The sequence below is a fragment of the Alligator mississippiensis genome, chromosome 9, assembly GCF_030867095.1.
Source record: "Alligator mississippiensis isolate rAllMis1 chromosome 9, rAllMis1, whole genome shotgun sequence".
Classification (NCBI taxonomy): domain Eukaryota; kingdom Metazoa; phylum Chordata; order Crocodylia; family Alligatoridae; genus Alligator; species Alligator mississippiensis.
Genome location: NC_081832.1, coordinates 24383048 through 24403431, shown reverse-complemented (window position 1 = coordinate 24403431; position 20384 = coordinate 24383048). Strand labels below are relative to the sequence as shown.

At 46.7% G+C, this 20384-nt stretch overlaps 1 protein-coding gene across 1 annotated transcript in view; it reads right to left on the bottom strand.

Moving 5' to 3' along the window:
* AHCY (adenosylhomocysteinase) overlaps nt 1–20384 on the bottom strand; it is a 64585-nt gene that overhangs the window by 29915 nt on the left and 14286 nt on the right. Inside the window, exon 5 of the mRNA XM_019484674.2 lies at nt 7674–7786. Coding sequence (XP_019340219.1) covers nt 7674–7786 — 113 coding nt within the window. The remainder of the gene's footprint in view (nt 1–7673; nt 7787–20384) is intronic.

The window sequence follows — 20384 nt, the reverse complement described above, 5'->3', positions numbered from 1 at the left end:
GTACTGAGAAACAACCAGCATGGTTCTGTCAAGGGGAGGACATGCCTAACAAACCTAGTGTCCTTTTATGACCAGGTAACTAACCAGCTGGACACAGGACAGGAGGTGGACATCACATATCTAGATTTCAGCAAGGCCTTTGATACCGTTTCCCCATGAAATCCTCTCAGTTAAGCTGGAGAGTACTGGCCTAGACCAGGCTACAGTGTGGTGGGTTGGCAACTGCCTCAGCAGCCAATCCCAATGAGTAGTAATTGATGGGGTGGCCTCATCCTGGAGGGCCATCTCCAGTGGTGTCCCCCAGGGATCAGTGCTTGGGCCTGTGCTCTTTAACATCTTTATCAATGACCTGGATGAGGGAGTGAAAAGCACAGTGATTAAGTTTGCAGATGATATACCAAGTTATAGGGACAAGCAGGCATGTCCGAGGATAGGACAAAGATCCAGGACGACCTTGACAGGCTGGTCCTATGGGCTGAACGTAATCAGATTAGGTTCAACAGGGAGAAGTGCCAGGTTCTTCATCTGGGTAGGAAGAACCCTCACAATATCTATACAGTGGGTGGTGGTCCACTGGCTGGCACTGCATCTGAAAGGCACCTGGGGGTAACAATTGACCAGAGGATGAATACAAGCCACCAGTGTGATTAAGTCACCAGCAAAGCAAATAAGACTCTGGAGTGCATCAGCAGATGTGTCGCCAATAGATCCAGAGGGGTGCTCCTCCCCACTCTATTTGGCACTGGTGAGGCCACAGCTGGAGTGCTGTGCCCAGTTCTGGGCACCACACTTCAAGAAGGATGTAGACAAGCTCGAAAGGGTGCAGAGAAGGGCCACCCACATAATCAAGTGCCTGGGGGATAGGCCTTATGAGGAGAGTCTTTGGGATCTAGGTTTGTTCAGTCTGAGTAAAAGAAGGCTGAGGGGTGACTTGATAGCTACCTACAGATGTCAAGGGAAAACACCACGATCTGAGAGAACAACTTTTCAGAAAAGCACCCCCTGGAAGGACTAGGACCAATGGGCACAAGCTAGCCAAAGAAAAGGCTAGATATAAGGAAAAACTTATTTTCCGTAAGGGTAACTAGAATCTGGAACATTTCCAGCAGAGGTGGTGCAGTCACCTGGTGGTGTTCAAGAGGAGGCTGGACAAGCACCTCGTTGAGCTCGTTTGAGTCCAATTACCTCCTGCCAATGGCAGGGGACCCGCTTTGATCTTACAGGTCCCTTCTGGTCCTTCTTTCTACGATTCTAAGTACAAAGTCCTGCACTTAGGGCAGAACAATCCAATGCATCAGTACACACTGGGGACTGATTGACTAAGCAGCAGCTCTGCAGAAAAGGACCTGGGGGTTACAGTGGTCAATAAGCGGAATGACCCAGAGTGCCCTTGTTGCCAAGGAGGCTGACGGCATACCGGGCTTCCTTAGTAGGAATGTTGCCAGCAGATCAAGGGAAGTGATTATTCCCCTCTATTTAGCACTGGAAAGGCCACATCTGGAATACTGTGTTCAGTTTTGGGCCCCTCACTACTGAAAGGATGTGGACAAATTGGAAAGAGTCCAGTGGAGGGCAACAAAAATGGTTAGAGGGCTGGGGGAGCCTGACTTATGAGGAGCGACTGAGGGAACTGGGTTTATTCAGTCTGCAGAAAAGAAGATGGGGATGGGATTTAATAACAGGTGTCAACTACCTGAAGGGTGCTTACAAGGAGGATGGAGCTAGACTGTTTTCAGTGGTGGCAGATAACAGAACAAGAAGCAATGGTCTCAAGTTGTAGCAAGAGAAGTTTAGGTTAGATTTTAGAGAAAAAAAATCTCTCATGAGGAGGGTAGTAAAGCACTGGAACAGGTTACCCAGAGAGGTTCTGTAATTTCCATCCTTGGAAGTTTTTAAGACCTGGCTAGACAAAGCTTTGGCTGGGATGAGATACCTGGGATGGTCCTGCTTTGAGCAGGGGGTTGGACTAGATCAGTTTCTCAACCCAGGGTTGTAACCCAAAAGTGGGTCACAAGAATATATGAAAGGGTTGTGGCCAAACTTTAAAAATGGATTCTCCTTTAAAGGAGAAAAGTGTGGGAAGCCACAGCTTTTCCCTTGAAGGCTGTCAGAGTTCTAGCTTGCAATGGGCTGTTCGTGGCCCCCTCCTGCCACCCCACACACTTGGGGGTTGGGGCCTAAGGGCAGTGGTTTGGGAGTGAGGGGCACTGGGTCGGGACTGGCCATTGATGTTTACAAATGGGTCCTGGTACAAAAAAAGATTAAGAACCACTGGACTAGATGACCTCCTGAGGTTCCTTTCCACTCTCACTTCCTATGATCCTATAGCTCCCTGAGCAGTGTCAGACACTGCTGCAATTCCCAGACCTGGTTCTACCAACACCCGACTTAAGAATGAATTACAACCCCCATCTCATAAGACAGAAAGGAACATGAAAGCAGAAGAATGGAATGGTTCTACAGCTCAGAATATCCTCGGGCTAGTGAATGTGGCTATTTCAACTGAATGCAGAACTTGGCCCCTTTCTGTTCATGCATTACTTGAGTGATCACATACTGTACACCCTGGTCTGAAATGGCACTGTAATTTCTGCAATCACTGATTGCAGGTTACTGTTGCCATGTACATGATCATATTGTGTATGTTCTCTTTCATAGGAACAGAACTAAGATTTCTGTATTCAAGAGCGCAGAGTGTTTTAAAACCTAAAAATAAGGCAGACACTACTAGACATTCATAAAAATAATGTTGCATTGAAGAATCAAGAGGAAGTCAGATCTCAATTTTATCTTCTAGGCAAATCAGTGAAAGTTAAGAATTGCCTATAAGTGACTGCTGTAAAATCTACTTGTTGAGAATGTTACAGTTAATAAAAAATATGCAAGATGCAGCTATAGCTCATGCTGCCAGGCTCTCTCTCCTGCTAGTGGCCAGTCCATAGTGAACAGGTGCGTATTCCGTACTACAAGACCTGGCCGTTTGCTTCCAGTAGCAGGGGTTCATTCACAATCCCCACATACCACCCAATCAGGAATGTTGTTACAAAGACAGAGGCTTACTGTTACTCTTTTACAAAGATCCCAATAGGTGAAAATTCAAATTCCTAAGGTAACCTCAATTTAGAGGAGAAAAAGTCTGCACCAAGTACTGGCCATATCCCACCATTCCTAACCTCCATCCAGGCTCCTCTTAGGTCCTCACCCTCCTAAAGAGAAAAGCAGTGTTTGGGAGATACGATTCCCCAGCCCCAAATCTTTTGTTTAGAACCAAAGAATCCCATTGTGAGCACAGTCCCAGGGGAGTGACATTAGCAGAGTGCCAGATGCAAAAATGGGTTTCTGGTGCCCAAGAAAGGCTTTTAAGGAAAGGATGCTTCAACCCTGCCCCCTTTCCCTAATAAAATACTGCCTCTGTTACAGTTTATTGTTTATACGAAGGTGGTAAGAAAGAAAAAACTCCAACATTGGGGAAAAAGTGTTCTGAGAAGAGCACTCTAAAAGCTCAAATCATGTGCTTTTAAGGGACCTCTAACTACAGACAGCATGCATCATGGAGTATTCAGAGGCCAAAAGCAACACTTGAAATTAAGCATTATTTGGCACTAGAATAAAAAAAGTTAGCTCAGCTCTAAACAGCTCCAACAAGGGTTGCTAGAATCATCTGAGTTTCCAAAACTGCCTAATAAATAGGCTGCACTGCACATTCTTCTGTTCTTGTAGACATAAAAGTAATGCTGGAGAAATATGCTTCTTCCCAACTGCAATTAATCCCTACCCAATGGACAGGAGACTGAGAATCACAGGCATGCCCTTCATGGCCAGGGGAATGAGGGAAGCTATTCATGTGGAAAACCAGAGGAAAAAAAAAGTGGGCCAAACAATAATTACGACAGTGATTTTCAACCAGAGTCCTGTGGCATCCTGGGGTGCCTTGAGACCCTTTCAAGGGTGCCACAGGTTGCTGTGTAATGCTAGCACTGCTACGTGTGCAAACATGATGCACAAAATAAACCCAGAGATTTCAAATAGGAATCCATAGTGGTAAAAATATGCTGACGTGTTGTGGTCTGAGTTTTATGCAACAGAATTGCTCCATTATTTTTCTGTAGTCAAAAAACAAAATGAAAACTAAAAGCTGACATTTTCTGAGGGGTGCCTCAAGAATGTCTCAAATCTGAAAGAGTTGAGAACCAGTGAATTAAGGAAAGAGGAAAGGAAAGTCTCTCTGTAGAAACCACATCCATACAACTACTAAAAGGCTCTAACGTTCAATCTCTGTTAAACCACTAAGAAGCCACGTTTCTTTTGAAAGAGCAGGGGTATAGGTTAAAGGAGCTCTCACAGCAGGATGACCCCATTTATACAACCCAATAGTTATAAGCTCTGCTGAAATATAGTAGAGAATGGGATTTTGTTTGTATTTTTTTTTTTTTAAAAACAGACAAGTTATACATGAAGAACAATTACACTTCTGTGTCCTACAAAAGCCAACCCTTGACCAGAAGATAGATGCTAAGTGCCAATTTTTTAAAGGTATTTGCGGGCCGGAAGGAGGAGAAAGGTGCCTATTGAGATTTCTGTTGTCCCTAGCTACTTCAGTAGCCAAGAATCAGTTGGTAGGCACAACAGAAAATCCCACTAGGCATCTGTTAAGGTGACAATATTTGAATTTTGGGGAGCACTGGATTTGCAGCTGAATACAAAGCTTTAGGCCTGTGGCCTAACAGACCACAAGGCAGAATGATATCTAAACCAGCCATTTGCTTATGCTAAGTAACCATCTTAACTGTGTCAACCATTTTCTGTAAAAAGCAGCAAGTAAATCGGTGCGAGCCTGTGTGCTGTGAATGAGGTGACGTTTTAGGAATGTGGAAGATGGTACAACCTGAGACTAAAAAACAGATTGGAATATGAAAAACAACATGTAATTGGTAACAGAATCCAAAATGAACATATGCAAAAAGGTGAATGGTGATTGGTGAAGAAGACTCCAGAAGCTTTCAGGTTTTAGTCAAAGTCCACCCATTGACCGAAGAAGAGAAGTCAAGGTCTTAGACATGCGCTGATAGCAAGAAGACATGTAAATGAGTGAAATGCATAGGAAATTCCATGTTAATGAAGCAAACAGTAAACAGAAGCGGAGCTTGAGATGGGAGGAGAAATGGGTGGAATAGAAGGAGGGATGGAGGTGAAGTGAATGCTAATGAACCTAAACCAAAAAGTATAAATGTAGGAAAAAACTATTGTTCAGTGCAGGTCCCCAGTTTGCTGTTTTTTTGGGACCTTTGTCCGAAGCCATCTCCATTATGAATAAAGTTGTTGCAAGCAACGTGTGCAAGTATCATTTGCTCCCTATTTGCTCTGGCTAATAAGTAACAAGATCCATGGGCAATTGGATCGTCATCTCCCTAGTCATTGGCTGCCACATGGAGTCGGGGTCTAACAGCATCTACCCATATTTTAAAACATCTAAATCTGGCCCATTTTTCTACCCCCAGGATGTCTCAAGCCATCGATATAAGTTGGCAAGACGCACACTCCCTTCCAGAACTAAGTTCACTTCCGGAAGTTTCACAATAGCTCAAGACTAGCTTGTTCAAGTCACTCTCTTATTGAGGTCGAGGCATCAGGGGAGGGGAGGCTATGAACATGGTCTAGTGCAGCAGTTTTCAAACTGTGGGACATGTATCACCAGTGGTACGCAGATGACCTGGAAGTAGTACACGTGGAAGGCCAGGGGGAGGGGCTGCATGCACCAAGCGCAGCAGCAGCCTACTGCACATGGCCAGGAACAATGCGTCGCCTGTCAAGCAGCACCCAGTAGGTAAGCATGTTGGGGTGAAGGGGGGTCAGATCAAGGCCCCCACAGTGAGGGAAGTAGGGGGGGCAGAGACAGGGGCTGGGATGAATGGATGGGTGGTGCAATAGTCAGAGCCTAGGCAGCTCATCCAGGGGCATGGGGGGCTCCCCACCATTACACATACCCTGGGACAGGCAAGGGGGACACATGCCCCCAGATCTGTGCATGGGGCAGAGGTAGGCTGTTGCTGCTGCACATAGGGCTCTGCACCACAGTCCTACTAGCCCAGGAACCTCATGTGATGCCATGCACCTGCCGCGCACTGGCTGCACTGCGTCCTCTGCCCGTCCAGTGGCGGCAGGCACATGGCATCCTGTGCGGCTCTGGAGGCAGCAGTAGCACACTGCAGAGCGCAGCAGCAGCCCACTGCTCCCCAGGGGTTCTCTCCCCTCGGGCTGGCTTGCCCTGGCCCCACAGCAGGGCCTGTACAAAGGTGGCCTGGGCCTTTCCAAGGATGGGCGAGGGGGGGGTGGTCCCCCCAACTTGACGCACTCCAGGGCAGGTATGGGAGGCATGTGCAGCCAGCACACAGAAGGCTCATGGCATTGCACAAGGCTTCCGGGGCAGTGACAGCGTGGTGCAGGACCCTATTTGCAGGAGGCTGCCTGCCTCTGTCCCACACACAAATCCAGGGAGCATGTGCCCCCATGCCTGTCCCAGGGTGCACACAATGGTGGACAGCCACACCTCCCCCAGTACCCCTGGACAAGCCACCCACTGCTCTGTCCCAGTCAGCCCTGGTCTGAGGGTCCCATCCACCTCCACCCCTGCTCTACTTTTTCCCCTCAATGTGGGGGCCTTGATCTCCCCTCTCCCCCCACCCCTCCACCAACTTACCTACAGGGCGCTATGCACGTCTGTGTGCAAGTCTGTCACTCAAGCCACAGCACTCCCAGCCCTGCTGCTGCCTCTTACTCCTGACCCACAGTACCCTGCATCTTGCCAGGGTGTGCATGGATCCCCTACCTCCCCAGGTTCCAAACCCCACATGCACCCCCACAGCCCCTATACCTTCCTACTAGAGACATCCCCAAAAGCATCTCTGGATGGGTAAATTTACATAGTCTTTTTTCCAATTTACAATTGTTTTATATGGCTACTATAACTGATAAAACAATGTTTTATGATTAGTAAAAATTTTCATCTTGTTTTAATACACTATCTGTTACCTATGTGTATGAAAAATTTGCTGGTGGTAGTTAAGGCTGTATCATTTTAAATTGGTGGCACTCAGTCTGTCAGAATTTGGGAACCACTGGTCTAGTGGAAAGGCCACTATATACAGTCTGAAGAGCTGGATTCTTAATCCCAGCTCTTCCCCTGACCACTGTGTAATTTAGGTAAATCACTTCACTACCCTCTGCCCATTTTCCCTGCCACCCTTTATCTGTCTTGTTTACATGGACTGTAAAATCTTCTGGGCAAGAATGCGCCTCATTCTAAAAATCCTAATCTCCACTGGGAGAGTGAGATCCCCACTCTCTCGGTGCTGCTATACTACTAATAAATGAGGAGATGCATCTTCTAACACACAAATATGTATGTCAATGACACCACAAAAAAAAAAAGTAGAGGAAGGCCATCTGAACTGCCACATGGCATTAATTCAGACATATCCCAGACCCCTCTACATACTCACCCCAGCCACATGTCAAAATCTATTTCTCATCTGGCCCCTAAGTACAGCCAGCTTCATTTAGCAAGGACAAGAAAAGTACTAACACTCAGGCGGGGAAGCAAGGAGACTGTTTTCTAACATTAACATATTGTTTATCAGTGCCATGGGGTAATTTTAGAGTGATGGTTACTTTACCTTGGTGACAGAGTCATTTACGTTGATGGCTGGCACTTTTAGGGTCCCATTGGCCTTCATCTTATATAGATTATGAACCCCAGTGGTTGTTTCTTCTGAGATGCCTTTAATTCCTGCAGGGGAGAGGAGAAGACTTCAAAGTGATATACTGCAAACAGACAAGTCCAAATATAGACACAGCTTTACTAAAAAAAAAAAAAAAAAAAAAGCTTCCTTTAAAATAAATCTTTTGCAGGAAGGGAAGAGGTGACAATGTCCCTCTACTGCAGTGTTTTTCAACCTGTGGGTTGCGACTGCAAAGGTGGTCAAAAGAATATATGAAAGTCACAGACAAACTTTAAAAATGGATTCTCCTTTAAAAGGATAAAAAAATGTGGGAAACCATGGCTTTTCCCTTGCAGGCTGGCAGAGTTCCAGCCTTCAAGGGGTTATTTGGAGCCCCCTATGCCTCACACACCCACCCCCTGCCCCACACACTGGGGACGTGGGGTCTGGGGGCAGCAGGTCTGGAGAGAAGGGGCACTGGGTTGGGACTGGCCATTGATGCTTACAAATAGGTCCTAGTACAAAAAAAGGTTGAGAACCACTGCTCTACTACACTGAGTCTAAAATAAACACATCAATGAAATCCTGAATACCTGCACTATTCAACAGTCTGCATTAGAAGAAAGCTGTTGAAGACCCCTTCTCAGAGCTCCATTCCATCACTCCAAAGAGACAATTAATTACTTCCCCTCCTATTTTGGAGCACTGTGGCAAGTCAATATTGCAACTCATAGGTACTACCCAACACCTACGCACCATTACTTGAATGCCTCACCTCCCTTTAATGTCTATCCAAACACCACATGAGAGCCAGGGCAGTTTTATTTATGGGAACTGACGTACAGAAAGATTAAGCGAGGAAATCAACCCAGGCCTCCAAAGTTCGAGGCTAGTATCCTAGCCACTTGTCTATACTTCATGTTAGAGTACCAAATAACCAATGAACTGCTTCAGGAGAAGTGACACACTGTAGTAGAAAGTAGAAAAAACACTCTGGGACAATGCTCCCATTTTGCATATGGGAAGGAAACAAATTCTATAGCCCGGGGTCGGGCAGGCCCTACAGTCACAAATACAGCATCCAGACCATTGGAGTCCAAAGCAGAGCTCACTTTGCCAAATAGCAGCTTCTCCATTACTGACAGCCTCCATTAAGTGGAGTAAAGTCAGGTGGGTTAGAGCAGTGCTCACCACACCTGCTAGCCGAGCTTCAAAGATGTTGCTTTTATATGCTTGTGAGAGGAGGATGATTAGCCAAATGTATTTAAAGAAACCACTTCAAAAAGAATATATTTCTTGAGGGAATGGAGCTTGCAGTCAGATTTAGTTAGCTTGAAAGGTTACAGTCTGGGATAAGTCCTCAGGCTGGGGGTCAGGGAAGCAATTACTCTTGGGCAAAAATATGGATTCACTTTGGACTTTAAACTCACTGGCACTAAATTGCAATACAGAAACCACAGACTGCTCCCTCAGTCAGTGAACACCACGTTAGTCTCCGATGAGACTTTGCTCCCCTATTAGTAATAAAAGGGCTTCTGGAAAGGGTGGGGCAAAGAATTCCTCCATGCAGTATGAAACACAAAACCTGGCCCCTCTAAAGCATTGTAAACAATCTAGTGACCGACTGCCAAGACAAATGATCTCATGCACATTCCAGTGTCTACATGAAGACTTGCAAAAGCAAGCCTGCAATGCATGTTTCTAAGTAAGCACTCTGATGGCAAAAATATGGCTTAGTGGACTGAGCCCAAGTCTGGGAGTCAAGAACGCCTAGATTCTAATTTGTTTGGTCACTAATCCTATGACCTTGCTTAAGACACTTAACCTCTTTGCTTCCCCATCTGCAAAACAGGGAAAATACCCATTTCAGCGTTTCGAGCAGAATTTCTAAAGAGTAGCTCAAATTTTTGGGAGATTTGGAAGGGTATAGTCCTGTGGAAGTGCTCAGTCCTCTCAAGACTAAACCCTAGCAAGCTAAGATACAAATCAGGAGGTTGCTACTCCTGTTTTCTCACTAATAGTAATTAATCAGCTGCACCAGAATTTTAATGGAATTTTCTTTCACTATGGAAGTATTAGTTACCATCACTGAACTTTGGCTTTCAAGGGAATTTCCAGCAGGATCTAAAACCCACAAAGGTAGACTTCTAATGTAGTCAAGTCACTGTGCTTCACTGACAAGCAAAGGGACTCAGGCTCCTAAATCACATGAGGAATTATGAAATTTTTACCCTCAAGGTCCAGCCTGCATGTTTAGGATTTGGGGGTTGTTTATTTGCCTGAAGTTAAAAAAAAAAAAAAAAAAAAAAAATGAAGCCAGTACAAACTTTATTTATTTTTATTGTAAAGTTCTAAAACCCAAAGGAAAAAGAATGTCTATTAAGCAGCCTGACAAACCACCAACACTAGTAGCATCTCTATATAACACAGTTAACACCATATTAGCTAATTTGGCAGGGGGGAGAGAAAGATGAAAAGTGTAATAAAATGCAAAAATTCTACATACATCTAAGATTTATGGAGAAAAATTACTGCCTTCCACATTGTGGCCTTGGAAGTTTTTGATCCACTGAAGTAAAATTTATGGGACACCTTTTAATATAAATAGGTTTTCTACTGAGAAGGCTGTGAAGTGGCTCTCCAAACATTAAACTTCTCATAAATTGCTCTGTTCACACACAGTTATACTACTGGAAGAAAGCTTAGCAAGGAATTATCTTCACATATACCTGTTCATACAAGATTATAGCTCAGGTTGCAAGCAGTACTGGATATCCGTGTCAGCTATCATTTTGCAAAGTTCTTCCCACTCACAGAGCAAGACTTTGTTCTCCCTTATTGTGCAATAAAAGCAATCATTATTCCCAACTCAGTCATAGCATTGCTATGTCAGTCAAAGAACTTTACAAAAAGTGTTGATGTTATCCCTATTTGATGAAAAAGGGATGTTAAGGCATAGGAAAGTGAAGGGACTTGTCCAAGGTCGCCTAGGAAGCCACTGGCACAAACCCAAGACTCTTAAGTCCCACTTCAGAGTTCTATCCACTAGGCTATATTAGTCTGATCTTTTGAGGATGTGGGAGCAGACTTATGCCTGGAATAATATTATTCTGGTGATTCCATCACAGCTGTTCACGAACTATTTGTTTTGGGGAAAAGGAGAAGAAATGTAACATGCAAACTATTCAGCTTGCTGCCATCTACTGAACCATGTTTATTACTTTAACAACAGGGTAGATTTGCACCTTATAGACAAACAAAATTATACACACCCCAAAGACTTTTTTGAGCTGGAGATCACTTCAGATGTGAAAGGCCATGCACAAACCAGCATAAAAATGGGGAGGGTGATTTAAATATGAAGGTACAAAGGGAGGGATAGAGGGAGGAAGGGAGGAGTAAGGAGGAGGCAAACAAGCAATCAAACCCACAGGAACAAAGGAGTCACAACCATTAAATTCACTTTTACCTCCCTGGATGTTCCACCACTGATCTCAGAGTAGCTGTTCTTAGGCAGCAAACCTTTAAAAACCTACTTAAAAGGGAAACTGTGGAACAGGTAATCATCCACAGACTGAACTACGTTAACAAACAAGGACTATGGAATCTTACTCCATTACCTGGATTAGTTCCTATCAGCACTTTTATGCATGCTCTGGAGATGGGGGGGTACTTCAGAGTAGTTCCAAGAGCTGCTCTAATTAAAGCACCAAAGTCTCTCATGCATCAGCATCCCCGTGCTTCAAAATGGCGGCGGCACTTGAACTAAAGCTTGTTTGACAAGCTTTAGTTAAAGCGCCCCTGCTGCCATTTTGAAGTGTGCGGACGCCGAGACGCAGAAGGCTACTGAAGCGCCAAAATTATGACACTCCAGCAGACTCAATTAATCAAGTCTGCTCCAATGCACTGTAAGGTTGTAATTATCTCTGAGCCCAGCCAGGCTCAGCCTGGAGAAAAGGAGCAACCCAGCAGCAGCCAGGTAGGCAGGTTAACCCTTCCCTGTTTGCTCCCCTGAGACAGAAAGCATAGTGAGCCACAGGTAGGTGGGTGGAAGCCCTGGGGGCAGAGGGCAAAGGGGAACCTCAAGGCACAGGGGGGAGCCTGGAACAGAAAGGGGGTTTCTTACTTTTTAGTCCTTCAAGCCCCTGCTGGCCTAAATGTGCAACTGCTCCAAACTTGAGTTAGTGTTACTAACACTCATCAACATTTGTGCAGCTCACAGTGTAAGGTGTAACAAGGCCCATGCTTAGTTTCCCCTCAGAGCAGCTTATCTGTCCTGATGAGTTTCTGGAGTATGGCCTTTCTGGGAAGGGTTTTAAATGGCCCAGAGGACTTCACTAGGGCTTCTCCCGCTTCACTCAAGCAGAACAAAGTGACAGAATCTTGTAAGTCCTCCTGTGGATGGGACTGAGGGGAGCTGTCACTCAGAGCAGAGCATGCCAATCTCAACCTCACTCATCCCCATTGGCATGGAAGCAGCAGCAGTAGGGCTGTAAAGTCATGACTGGCTGAATAGGTCCCCAAGTGAGAGCAAAGGCTAAGAGAGAGAAGGGAGGATAGAGCAAGGATGCGTCTAGAAAAAAAAACAGAAGCTTCAGAGAATTCTCGGGGAGACGAGTCAAGTGAGGTAGCTTTACTTTTCACATCGAGCCCAATCATTATCTGCAAGATCTCCATGGGGTTCTTGTTAGCAAAGTAGTTGAGGCTATGCAGACCAATTGTAAGGTCTGCAGTTTAGACCAAAGGAAATAAGAACTACTTCCCCTCGCACCATCCTAGCATCTGGGGAACACCTGTTACAAGGCATCACAGGCTTAATTATTGCCTAGAGTATTCCCCATCCTCAAAAGATGGGGGCAACTTAATGCGAGTGTATCCTTATGCAGTAGAAACTTCTGCCACAAATCAAATTACTCTTCAGTCCAGACTTCCATCTCAATTGAGACTGAAATTGCATAAAATCAAAATACACTATGGATTTCCCCCTCATTACAAGAGATGCAGATAAATTGAGACAAGGCATTTCTTGCCTGATCATTGGTTTGCAATGCCCACAGCACAGCACACGGCAATGGAAAGTGCAATACTGCCCTCTAGTGATCCTTTGCAGCAGAGCAATCTTTAAGCAGAATGGGGCTCCACCAAGTATTTTCAGTATCTCTTTGCACATCTGATGGCATAAGAGCTTTCACCTTTCAGTGCCTGCAGGGGGATGGTTCTATGTATATACCACTGGAGATACTATAGCAATGATTCATCTATCAACCATCACCATCTTGCATGACTTCTCTGAAAAAAATACATTAGAGGACTCCTGCTTAAATGCAAACAGATTTGGTGAGTAATAGTGCTAGGGGAGATCATGAAAAGGAGTGCATGACAAAATCATTCAGATTGCAAAAGGGAGCTCTGATGCTTCTCTGCTGTGAGAACAAGCCAAGCTCAGAGAGGAGTCCATCTGAGGATGTGGACAGATGCAATGCTTACAACATTCTAAGTCAGGTAGACAAAATATGGCCTCCATGCTATATCTGGCCCACCAATTGATCCTATCCAGCCCCCTGGCCACTACTGGAAGCCTGAGGACAGAGGGCTGAGCCACACACTGCTCCACTTGGCTGGAACCAGGGCCAGGCTGGGTTGCGCAGCACCGACTCCTCTGCCCCTCCGCATCCCCACCCCCTTTCCCCACCCCCTTCAGTTTCCTGTTGGCACTGTGGCTGTGCAGTCCTGGCACCACAGCCACAGGCAGCCAGGCCCACACGTGATGCAAGCCAAGTAGCCATCCCTCCCGTTGCAATGAGCCACTGCACAACTAGTCCATCAAGCAGCCTCTCCAAACTTTCCTGATGGGGTGCAGCAGCAATGGGGGGGAAAGCTACTCAGTGTGCTGAATTGCACCCCATCTTATATGGGCCCAGCTGCCAGTGTCAAAACTTCACAGTGCAATCAGTAAGCCAGGTGGGGGTGGGAGGGGACAGAGGAGTCTGCACGCTTTATGGTCCTTCTCAAGCCCAGAGCTGCAAGTGGTACAGGGCAGCTGGCAGGTCAGATAGAACAAGATCAATTGGCATCTCCCCACCCCTAGCCCTCAACAGCTGACCAAAAATCCTTAAGAAGCCCTCCAGTTCAAATAATTGACCACCCCTGTTCTAAATACATTTCAAACCCCAAACATTATACTGGTCTGAAGTGGTATAACTTAACAAGTTTCAAAACTACACCAGGAGAGGCCATGTCCCAGCAGCCCCTGCCCACATGGCTGAAGTCTGTCTCCAAAGAGACCCCACCCACTGTCCTATAATAGGGAGCACTGTGCTGGGAGACCAGCGCCAGCAGAGCAGGGCAGGGGGCTGTTCCGGAGCCACAGCAATTTTGCAGCAGGGGTAGCTTGGTCTGGGGCCAGGGCAGAGCTGCAATCAGCCACCTGCACACTCCAGGCAGGGGCATACAGGCAGCAGATGGCAGCTCTGCCCTAGCTCTTTGCAGCAGTGACAGACTGGTCCCAAGCTGCAGCAGAGCTGTGATCTGCTGCCTGCACACTCCAGCCCAGAGCACACAGGCAGACCATGGCCCTCGCCCTAGACCAAGCTGCCCCTGCCGCAAAATCCCAGAAGATCCAGAGCAGACCCCTGCTCTGCTGCACACCCTGCCAGCATGGCCCGGGCCACTCTCCATGGCAACCCCAGCCTTGCACTATCTCTGGAGATCAGCTCCAGCCATGCGGGATGGGGCTACTGGGAAATGGAGTCCACTGCCAGCCGGATTTGGCATTTTGCCCATGCCTGAGCTACATGGCTAATGCAGGACTGTCACTCCTTCCTGTTGCAGCTGCTAGCAATTTGAGCCCAAGGAGACCTGTAAGCTGCTGCAGAGATAAAGGCTCCTGCTGAGTCAGGAGCTGCTTCTGTAGCAGGAGTCTCTGCTATGGAAAAAGGAAAGTAAAGTAATCTTGGCCATGATGCAAAGAGCCAGTGCAGCAAGCACACTAGGCTCCTAGGGCATCTAGGTACATGCATCCAGGTTGCTCTGATGCACTGCAATTACAGTGTCAGAGCAGACTTGATTAATCAGGTCTGCTGGACCCTGGTAATTACCGTGCTCCAGCAGACTCCAGTGTCACATGCATCAGCATCCCCACCCTGAAAAATAGTGGCAGCGGTGCTTTAACTAAAGCTCATTCAACAAGCTTTAGGTAAGGTACCCCCTGCCACCATTTTTCAGCATGAGGATGCTGATGAATGTGACACTAATCAGAGTGTCTCTTGGAGCCACTCTAATTAAAGCACCTGCCCCTGGCCTTCCAAAGCATCTGTATAAAACCCCCATATTGTCCACAACCAGCAGCTAGGTAGCCCAGCAATAGCTTAACTAGGGGCAGGGAGCAAGAAGGGCACCAATGCCAGATGTTAGAGGGAGAGTTCAAATAGCAGCCCCTGGGAAGCCAGCACCCCAGCAGCTGCAACTAGGCAGGGTATGCAGGGCCTACCCCAGCACCAGCTAAACCGCGCACAGAGTAGGTCACAACCATATTTCCTAACTTACCATGTACACCCCAATTTCCAGCAGCTGATTTTCACAGAGGGGCACCAATACAAAAAAAAAAAAAAAAAGGTCTGATATCAGATCAGCACTGATATAAAGAAAATTTACTATCAGAAATTGGCCATATCAGGCCAATAATTTGGCCCATGCATGCGTGCAGCTGCAGCACAGCACAGGCAGTGAGGAGCACAGCCTGGCAGTGTGGAGAGATGCCTCCAGCTGGTAAGTCTGGTGTGGAGGAAGGGGTGGGGGAGATCAAGGCCCCCCACAGTGAGGGAGGTATGGGACTGAGGCAAGTGCTGCCCAGTCAGGGTGGGGCAGGTGCAGCACAGAGCTATGGCTCATGTGGGGGGCACAGGGGCAGCCCCTGCTGCTGGGTGCCACATGTACAGGAGCCGCTGGTCCGGCAGCTTGTCTGGTGATCACCTGCTTGTATGGCAGCTCCCACTGCTTATCCAGGTGGGCAGGGGGGGGGCGTGTCCCCAGCTCCGTGTGGGGCTGCGCCAAGCTTTACCTGGTGGGGCAGAGCTGCACTAGGAAGGGGCTATGACCCAGTAGCCCCCTTCCCAGCACAGCCCCACCCCATCCCATGCAGATCCATGGACACATGCCCCATCTCCGGATGAGCAACAGGAGCTGCTGAACAAGCAGATGAGTGTCGGACCAGTGGCTCCCAGACCAGTGGCGCGCCCCCCCCACCTTTTTCCCCGCCCTGGACAAGCTGCAGCTCTGTATCGCACCCACCCCACCCCAGCTGGGCAGCACTTGCCCCAGCCCCACTGCTCCCTCATCATGGGGGGGGCCTTGATCTGCCCCCCCACCCCCACCCCTCTTCCCTTCCCGCTCCCCTTCAACCAAACCAGACTTACGAGCTGGAGGCAGCTCTCCACACTGCCAGGCTGGTATTGGAAATCAGATCGGTATCAATCGATAAACCTCCATAAAAAAAAAAAAAAAATCAGCTATTGGTAAATGCCACCAAAATCTCTATTGGTGCACCCCTAGATTTTCAGGAAAAAGGTGTGCACTATGCAAGAAAATATGATAAACTGTTATGGTGCAAGTGTTGTATAACTAAGAACAGGTAAACAAGTATAGAAAAACCACTTCAACCTTGACATTGCTTTACTCAGGGTTAAAATCCCCATCTTCATTAATGATGTGGACATTGGAATCAGAAGAGGACTGGCTAAGTTCGCCAATGCCACCAAACTTTGGGGCAAAGCGTCCATACTTGTGGACAGCAGGGCAATCCAGGCTGACCTTCACAGGCTCAGGAAAGGGGCAAACAAGAACCTGATGGTGTTTAACACTGAAAAATGCAAGGTTCTCCACCTTGGGAAGAAAAACCCACAGCATGCTTATAGGCTGGCTAGCACTATGGACAAAAAGGACTTGGGGGTCATGATCGACCACAAGATGAACATAAGCCTTCAGTGTGATGCTGCTGCTAGTAAAGCAAGCAAAATGCTGGCTTGCATCCATAGATGCTTCTCAAACAAATCCCAGGACATCATTTTCCCGCTGTATTTAGCTTTGGTGAGGCCACAGCTGGAGTACTGCATCCAGTTTTGGGCTCCACAATTCAAAAAGGATGTGGAGAAGCTTGAGAAAGTCCAGAGAAGAGCCACACACATGATCAGAGGTCAGGAAAACAGACCTTATGATGAGAGGCTGAGAGCTATGGGACTCTTCAGCCTGGAAAAGCACAGGCTTAGGGGTGATCTGATGGCTGCCTATAAGTTTATAAGGGGTGCTCACCAGGATCTGGGGAAACATTTGTTCACCAGAGCACCCCAAGGGATGACAGGGTCAAACAGTCATAAATTCCTCCAGGACCATTTCAGGCTGGACATAAGGAAGAACTTCTTTACTGTCTGAGCCCCCAAGGTCTGGAATAGTCTGCCACTGGAGGTGGTTCAAGCACCTACTTTACATGCCTTCAAGAGAAATTTGGATGTTTGTCTTGCTGGGATCCTCTGACCACCGCTGACTTCCTGTCCCTGGGGCAGGGGGCTGAACTCAATTATCTTCCGATGTCCCTTCCAGCCCTAGTGTCTATAATGTCTATGAAAATAACAGTGATTTAGCCAACTTTAACTGCTGGAGTGGCATGCAGACATGGAGATGTGTCATAACAGCTGATATACACTTAATTAGTAGCTCCCTCTCCCCTTTTAAAAGGGTTGGAAGGTGCATTAGTCCATATCCTTAGACACTATCAATGTGACACCCACTCTACCAATATAAATTAAATACAAGTTTTAACTCTCATCCTTCCTGTGAGCTTCTGGGTGCAGAATACTCAATCTATCATGAAAAATCACATTGACAACAGCACCAAAGCCAGTCAGGTATTCTTACAAGCCTGGGACATAACTGAACCCCAGGATTTCCACTGGCTCATTAGCAGAGTTATTTAAATCCTGGCTTTTCCTGCACTCTCTCTCTTTCATGCTCCCAAAGGCTGCAATAGTACAGCTGTGGTATCAAGGTGTTACAACAGCTGCTGCACACTAGAGAAGAGATGAAGAGCCACCTACTGTCTGAGCTTTTGCATCAGCATTTTAAACAGCTACACAGTAGGGCTGCGTGAAATTTTGCCAGCGATTTTGTTTTGACTCGTTTAGAGCTCGAAACAGTGAAATCGAAAGGAAACAGAGAGCTTCAAAACGAAACAAGGCAAGTCGAAATGTTTCGAGTTTTGAAGCTGAAGCTGGGCTTGTCTGCAGGGAAATAGGAACTAAAATAAGGAGAGGGAGGGGGAAGAGGGGAGAAGGTGGGGGGGCGGAAAAAAAAGGACTGCTCTCATTATTGACTGCATAGCTGACCAGTGACTGGGATCCTTCCCTGAGGTCTCTTCAATCCCAGTGCTCTGGGGAGAGATGGAAAAGATGCATAAAAAGGCAGCAGTGTTTGAACCCCACTGCTTTTTGCCTTGGTGTCAGTTACTGAGCTGTGTGTTCCAGTTTTGCCTGTCAGCAGCTAGAGGTGCAGGGCCCCAGAACCCAGAAGCCCCTCCACCTATCTCCTTGATAGCCAGCCAGCAGGCTTCATGACCTCATCAGGGGCTAGCATGTTTGCAACTTTCACCCTGCTGCACCTTAACACAGTGTGTCACCCATGTCACAAGTTTTGCTTGTCCACAGCTTGAGGTGCAGTTTCCCCCAAAACCCTGCACCTATCTACTTGAAACTTGGTAGGCTTTGTGGCCTCAGTAGGGTCTACCACCCCTGCAGTTTTGAACCCACTGTAGCTTAACACATACACGTGACATGGGTTTTGCTTTCAAGACTCTGAGGTGCAGTTTCCCTGAAACCCCCTGCACCTATCTCCTTGAAACTTGGCAGGCTTCATGCCCTCAGAAGGGGCTACCATTCCTGCAAATTTCATCTAAATCAGGCCAGAAATGACAAAAGTTATAGGCTGTTTTGAACTTCCCCATTATAGCCTATGGACTAAACATTGATACAGTGTTGAAACAGTTAAACTGTTTCGACAAAACGGAATGGCGGTTTCAAATAGAAACAAAATTCAAAACGAAACACTGTTCTGTTGAAATGCAAGTCTAAACAGGACTGTGCCGTTTCGCACAGCCCTACTGCACAGCAGTGCTAGGACTGAGGCTGAAGAATATTAACTTAGGAAAAGTATGTAACACTAGGAATTTATCAAACTTCCTACAGACAACAGTTTCTGCATGACATCTCCAAGTTCAGGTGTAATCTTTCCCTTTTGCAGGGTGATTTAGACCCAAATGTAACATTGTACCATTTTAAATATGTGCTACACTATCATCTTTTTGTCAAGGGTTGCCCTCCCTCAATTACACACTGTTCCTCTCTTGTAGTACATTCTAATACCCAAGGCAGCCACAGCTGCATACATTTTATTCTTTCACTAACTCCCCAGCCAGGCATTTCTGAAGTCAAAAAGTCCCATACTGGGGGGGGGGGGGGGGGGGGGGGGAAGGAAATCAATGAGACAGAAAGAGGAGAGATTTTTTCCTTTTTAAATTTATATTTAATATGGCATAGGCTAAAGTACATAAAATCACTTCTTAGCCCCTTGAAGGCTCAAATCAAGTATAATCTATTAAAATAATTTAAATAAAATACTGCTCATCTTACACTAACATACAGTATACTCACGTCATATGTGCATTTAACTTGTGCGAATTCAACTATACGTGTGGTGGGAGGGAGGGCGGGGCTCAAGTTTGCGGCAGCAGCAGGAGGTTTTGGCAGCGTGGTGGTGGCCCAGCGGCACACAGCCATCCCCCCCCACTACCCTGAGCTGCACCGCTGTCACCAGCCACACAGCTCCAAGGCAGCGGCAGGAGTTTCTGGAGACAGAGGCAGTCACCGCTAGTCAAATAGCTGGCGATTTGACTATATGAGATTTTCACCTTATGTGGTGACCTCAGAACCTAACCCCTGCGTAAGATGTGACATGCCTGTACAAGGAAACCTCATTAAATATACTGTCTATCATTGAAGTTCTGCCAGAAGCAGCATGTGCTTAAGTAATAGTAACCAACTATGAAACTGATTAAATGCAGCCAACACTGAGCATGACTATAAAACACATTGCCTAATATTTTTTTCAGGCCCAGGTAGGGAATTTGGGGGGGGTGCACCCTAGGTGCAAGCCCCGTCTTACAAGCTTTGGCGTTAGAAAGGCCAAGGAATAGCCAGGGGGAAAGTGCAAAAGCAGTCCCCCCCACTGCTACAAAATTGATGATGGGAACCTGCTGCAAAGCTAGGTTAATGCTGCCCATCTGAATAAGATATATGGTAGTACCCATTGCACACTCAGTGCAGTGCTTTCAAGTCCTGGTGAGCCACTACATTGAATATATTTCAACTTCTCCACTCCCACAGCTGAGCTGCACCTTTCTTCCCCTATTTCCAATCATTCCTGTTTCTTCACCAGCCTTAAATATCTGGAAAACAATCACCAAAAAGTAGGGTGACAATATGAAACCATGTGAAATCTGGGACACTACCTCCTCCTTCCTGCTGCAGGGAGTCAAAGGTCCACTAATGACACATTGTTCTTTACTTCACAAGTGTTATTATCTGTGAAGTAACAATGAAGTGTTTGTGTGCTATTTAACCG